Below are 6,223 nucleotides of genomic sequence, written 5' to 3' on the forward strand. Positions count from 1 at the left end.
GGTACAAAATCATTGCGAACATCGAGCGCAGTTTCTTTGATTAAAAAAACGATACGAGAAACAAACGAGCTTCCTCTGTGAACTTCCACCAAAGTCTCTCTATTAAAGGCGGAAATATGATCATGCCCGAGTGAAGGTAAAATAAAAATATCTCGTATTAATTATTTAATAAGAGTTCTGAGGTTGGAAGCTCATAAGTGGCTGTGAGAATGACAATTAGAAACTTGGCACAAAATGGTGACATTTATGCACAGAAAATGTTTGCAGACTTTGAATTATATTTAGCTCGTAGTGTGAAAAAAAGTTACGAAAAAATATACGATGGGTAAAGGTTGGTAAATATAGTTAATGTTTTTGTATAGCGTCTCTATGCTGCTTTGTATTCTATCTAATGAGATTAGTTTTAGTAGCTTATGACTTCTAAATGTCATGTATATCACATAGTTACCATATTACATTAGTTCATCACTTTATTGTGCCATAAAAGGACACATGACTACCATTTTGTCTGACCAGCAGTTTGAAAACATTCAGAAAAAGTTAATCATTTTAGTTTTTTTGATAAGTTACATAAATGTGGATTTTATTGTATAATATGAAATAAAGAACAATACTTGTGTACAAAAGAGCTACAACGTAAATTCATTATTTTTCTACATATATTCTTCTTGCACTTTTAAACTGTATTTTTATATGGGGAACATTTTTGATACAGTTGGTTATGGCATGTTATGCAATTTATATGCTTTAGCAAGATATGTTTCAGTGTGTCATCCTATTGATATATATTGCACATACTTGTGTAACTGCACTCACTGTGTTTTTGCATAATATGTAAGTGCTACTTTTTGCCATCCGCCTATATCTTCCAGGTGATAGGTACATCAGGCATGACGTGGGTAAGAAAAGGGTCCAGCACCTCTCCAGCCGCAGTTAAATTGGCATTTTTGAAATTCCTTCAGTCACAGGGTGTAGTCACATGGTTTCCCTCTTTCTTCCCTGTCATGGAGAATTATTGACTTTGCTGTGTTTAAAATAACCACATCAGTTCCTGCCAGGTGTTAGAACTTCTTTGTTTCAAGACAATATAATGTCATTTACTAAAAGTGGCTCTTTCATGTGTTGGGTCACATGCATAATCAGAATAGGGTTTTTTTAAAATCTTCCTACTATGTGTGTTCACAGGCTGCTATGGCGCTAAGGAGAAATTCTTCACACTCAGTCTCGCTCCACTCCAGCTGTTATGAATCCCAACACCTCCTCGGCTGGCTGTGAGGACCAGTCCCCTGCAGATGACCACATGGATGATTGGCTCTTCCTCTCCTCTGACTCTGCTGTGCCTCAGGGCCTTGAAGTGAGCAGGGAGGACACAGAGACACAGGACAGAGGCAAAATTAAAACCAAGTTGGTCTCAGCATGGAACAGTGTCAAATATGGTCAGTATTACTCATCTGGCATCATAGCTAGACTATATTATTAAAGTGTGATAAGAGCAGATCTATTTGTTCTCTTTTATCTTCTAACATTAAACTGTTTCTCTTTTTCCTTGACATGTATCAGGCTGGTCCTTGAAGCAGAAATCCCACTTCACCAAGAGCTCTCCTGTCATCATGCTCGGAAATTCCTATGAGTTCAAGGATCAAGGTAAGGCTAACTTTGCTTCAACAAATCTAAGAGGACCACTGGATCAGTACGCCCTCCTAGCTTCTGAATATAACTCATTTGTGGGATTCTAAAAACGGGTTAATCTAAACTCATGCTGTGTGGCTATGTCAGGGCAGAGAGAGAGTTTCCGTCGCTCCTTTGCATCTCTCATGTGGTTGACGTACAGACGGGGTTTCCCTCCGCTGGGAAGCTGCTCTCTAACCACCGACAGCGGCTGGGGTTGTGTTCTACGCACAGGGCAGATGCTGCTGGCGCAAGGTCTGCTCCTACATCTGATGCCACAAGGTGACAACACACAGGCATGCTGAAATATCACCCATCTACCAGATTAATGAAAAATACCATCATATTTCTGGGACATTATGTGTAACAATGCAACCTATGTATTGTACTGCGACAGTAACCACCTTAATCTATAGTATTAAGATCATAACCTTACTAATAAAGAGAGTCGATAAATGTTTTTTTTGAAGGGATTCACAACATAATGTTGGACTGTAACTTAAAAAAAGAAATTGCCCATCCTGGTAATTAAATAATAGGAATATCTACTGACTTAAGACATTATAAGCTGTACTCCATTATAGTACATCTTCCACCCTTGTGTCACATTTTGTTAGTTGTAACCAAGTCTTCTCAGATCTCAGATTTGAGCGGGCAGTAAATCTGTCCGATTTCATGTAGATTTCTGGAGTAGTTTAAGTTTTATTTCATTTAGTTAACACTATACAATGCTTCATATTACTCCTTCATTCTATAATTTTGAGGTTGGACTTGGTCTGCGAGCCACCATGTGGTCAAAGATGACATGGATCTGCCAGAGGTTCGCCCCACGGCTGGTGCAGAGGATGGCCGCAACCTAAAAGAAGGGCCTCGTAAGATGAGTCGAAAACTGAGCTTAGGTTCCCTCCTGGACAGGCGGATGGAGTCCACACACAGAAGGGTGGTGTCATGGTTTGCAGACCACCCCACAGCCCCTTTTGGGATACATCAGCTGGTGGAATTCGGCAAAAGCTCAGGGAAGAAGGCTGGGGACTGGTACGGCCCTTCAATTGTGGCACACATCCTACGGTGAGACTCGAAGCCATTACGCACCAGCTCAATTATTCACATAACTTCCTACTTTAACATTGTTTGATTCTGTTTCAGGAAAGCTGTGGCAGCATCAGTGGACATCCCAGATGTGGCTGTGTATGTAGCACAAGATTGTACCAGTGAGTAATTTCTACCATTGATGTATTTGCTCCCTCTGTTCTGACAGGCATAGCAAAGAAACACATTTCACTACCATCAGTTAAACTACTTTAATGGATTCATTTGGCTACACTGACTTTTGTCTCTTTATTTCTTTGTGTCCAGTCTACAAAGAGGATGTGAAGAGGTTGTGTGAGCAGACTCTCTCAGGGAGCTCTCCTGCAACCAGTCAGCCCTGGAAGTCCATCATCCTCCTGGTTCCTGTGCGACTTGGAGGACAAGATCTCAATCCTGCCTACATCACTTGTGTCAAAGTATCCTGATCCTGTTCTTCACATAGTATTTAAAACAGTCACACCTGTGTAAGCAATTTAAAATGAGTAGTTCTCAAAGTGGGACCCTTGTTAGGTTTCCAGGGAGATCCCAGAAAAAGTAGTGCAACTGAACATGTGCCTTAGGCTATTCTTATCTGTAGGTTTCACTCTCCCTGCTTACAGTGTGGGAACTTCCTTTATGGAATTCTCTTTTGTATTAAAACAGAGAATCCCTGCTCTGAAGCTGAAAACAAGCCAATAATGCGTGAGTTTCAAGTACACAGAACAAAAAGTAATTCCTCATTATTTTTCCATAGAAACTCTTGAAGTTACAATGCTGTATTGGCATCATTGGGGGAAAACCAAAGCACTCTTTGTTTTTCGTCGGCTTCCAAGGTATGTACAGCACAGTGTACCTCGTAACCATTGTGCTCAGCTGTTTGATGTCAGTCCTTTCACTTTTTTTCTTGCTTCTCTAAAGATGACCATCTGTTATACTTGGACCCGCACTACTGTCAGCCCACAGTGGATATAACAAAGGAGAACTTTCCCTTGGCGGTATGAGGAAGTACTATTTTTTCTTCTTCTTTTTAGCCTTCTGTTTAATTTCCTTCACTTATAACAGTGCTCAGTTATTAAGAATAAATGTTTAATGACAACATTCACATCAGGAATAATTTCTGACTCAGAGAACATTTTCTGATTAGTATTACCTCTACTTTTTTAATTTCCTCTCCAAACCACTTGCAGTCGTTTCATTGTAAGTATCCTAGGAAAATGTCTTTCTCTCGCATGGACCCCAGCTGCACCATAGGATTCTACGCTAAAGGCCAAAAGGACTTTGAATCGCTGTGCAGCGTTGTTTATGAGGTAGCTGATGTAATTTAACTAAATGAGAGATTTATATTGGATTGTCTTCAGACTGGTGGAGTTATTTTTCAGTCTCTTTCTCCCCAGGCTGTCTCCGCATCTGCAGAGACATACCCAATGTTTATATTTGCTGAAGGACGCAGTCAGGAGGAGGAGGGGAGCAATACGGCCACCAACGAATTTACCTACATCCAGAGGAAGAACGAGCGGAAGAGAGTCGACACCAGCAACAGCTTGGATGAGTTTGTTCTATTATGATCAAATCTGCCCTGAGGGTCACGCAGCAATCAGTGATCCACACGCATACGACAGTCACACTGTGTGGCAACTACTGAGCATAAGAACAATGTCCTCAAGAAGTAAAAATGAAGGGACTCCTTGTCACATGAAGTGGTTATGTATCTTTACACCAATGACACTACTCATCATTTTACTGCTGTTTACTGCAAACTTGTATTTTTATTTATTATTTTAGAGGAGAATGTATAAATTAATATTATTCAGTTGAAGAACAAATCCAGGATGTCATGTTCTGCTTATTATAGTTTGTGAGTCAAAATAGAAGAATAAAAAATGTTCCTACAGGCAAACTATTAGTGTTACAACGAAATACACAGTCTGTCTCTGTTTGACGTCATGTGACAGGATGTGCTTTCTTTGAAAATTGGATTCTAAACATGAACGTGACACACATGAGAAAGAACAGGGCATCAGTGGAGAAGTAGCTTGTTAAGTGTAGTCATGTTATAAACGTACTCTTGAAGGAGAAAGATACAATTCACTGAAAACATTACTCTGAGCTGGATCAATTCTGCTGTCTTTTATCTAAATAAACTATTTAAGAATGAGAAAGGAATTCATTTATTATTGTGATTTGTTTTCAGTGTTTTAGGGACTGTGTGAAAATTATTGGGAGGGGATTTTTTTATTTAAATTTATGAGGGGCGGGGAAAAAAAAGACTGAATATTTCCCCTGGCTCCTGGGCAGAGTTTACAAAACTGCAACACCCTTCCCCCAATATATTGAAATAATAAAATAATAGCAAAGTGAAAATACAACCGCTATCTATTTTGAATAAAGCCAACAAATGGAGAAAAAAAAATGTGCTGAGAAAAGGTTAAAACACCCCCCAATACCGACTAGCTGCTTTAGTTAAAAAATCAGAATTCATAAACCTTTGCCTTTTCTGATCCCTGACTCCCCCTAATCTTTGTACAGTCCCTATATCCCTCTAGCCACAAAACCATATAGTCAAAATGGGCATGGTACTGAAGTGTAGGCAGTATACATACAGCTCTTGCATTGTCATGTTTCCCTGTACCTGATGACTCAAGATGACGACTAAATAAGCCTGCCAGGATCTCACTGATGCCTCACCTCTCAGACCCATACCACTATAAGCCTTCTCCCAAAACAGCTGGAAGACAAAGCCACACAACAAAACATCCAGGCTGTTTCAATGCTGAGGCATACATAGGTTAGTTCCTGAACCTCCAGCTTCAGGAGGGCTAGGGACTCAAAAGTGCTCAGCAGTCATCACCAGCTGGAAGGTCTCCTCCAACAGAGTGAGGTAAGCCAACCAGGAGGAGCTCCACTGCAGGCTGTTGAGAACTGAGTCAAAGCTCATGGGGTTCTTATCTAAATCATTACCAGACTCTTCAAGGTCCCAGAATAAGAAAAATAATAATAAAACAACCCAGGACAATCAACAATGCTTATTTTCCTTTTACCAGCATCTTATTCCAATCTTTGTGCCAACCACGAGAGCTTTTTAAAAGAAACTGATTCAACAAAGTAGTTTCATATTGTGTAAATGTGTAATTAAAATTGTCACTTCAGCTCATCAAACTACTGTAGTGCAACTTTCATTATTCTAAGTATTGTTATAGAATATAGATCCTTTATGATCATTGTCACCAATACAACACATTGTTTAAAGTGCTCACCAGTCAGTGCGTCATTCATACATAAAATACATATAAAAAAAAACAAATAGGCTAAAATAAAAGATAATCAATAAATAGCCTACTATACATAAAAACAGCCCAAGTATACCCACATAAGGTTACATCCTGTCATTGCACAGCCCTATTTCACAGTCAGTTGTAAACAGTAGGTAGGCCTATTAATTAATAATTAATTAGCAGCATTGAGTGTAGTAATCGCTGTAAGATAAATG

General features: G+C 39.5%; 1 protein-coding gene across 1 annotated transcript; it reads left to right on the top strand.

Annotated features, from left to right (window-relative positions):
- Positions 1–4,886, top strand: LOC128378454 (cysteine protease atg4da-like). Its single transcript, XM_053337976.1, has 11 exons — positions 1–136; positions 1,186–1,436; positions 1,561–1,644; positions 1,777–1,950; positions 2,433–2,736; positions 2,815–2,879; positions 3,025–3,173; positions 3,491–3,569; positions 3,655–3,731; positions 3,924–4,043; positions 4,131–4,886. The coding sequence occupies exons 2-11, from the start codon at positions 1,244–1,246 to the stop codon at positions 4,299–4,301; spliced, it is 1,416 nt and encodes a 471-aa protein (XP_053193951.1). The 5' UTR covers positions 1–136; positions 1,186–1,243; the 3' UTR covers positions 4,302–4,886.
- The last annotated feature ends 1,337 nt before the right edge of the window (positions 4,887–6,223 follow it).

This window comes from Scomber japonicus, chromosome 18 (assembly GCF_027409825.1).
Source record: "Scomber japonicus isolate fScoJap1 chromosome 18, fScoJap1.pri, whole genome shotgun sequence".
Lineage (NCBI taxonomy): Eukaryota > Metazoa > Chordata > Actinopteri > Scombriformes > Scombridae > Scomber > Scomber japonicus.

Excerpts from the sequence above, each read along its gene's own strand:
- LOC128378454 (XM_053337976.1), top strand. The coding sequence starts at position 1,244 with ATGAATCCCAACACCTCCTCGGCTGGCTGTGAGGACCAGTCCCCTGCA. Across the intron at positions 3,174-3,490 it reads CCTACATCACTTGTGTCAAA|AAACTCTTGAAGTTACAATG; the intron begins GTATCCTGATCC and ends ATTTTTCCATAG. Across the intron at positions 3,732-3,923 it reads AGGAGAACTTTCCCTTGGCG|TCGTTTCATTGTAAGTATCC; the intron begins GTATGAGGAAGT and ends AACCACTTGCAG.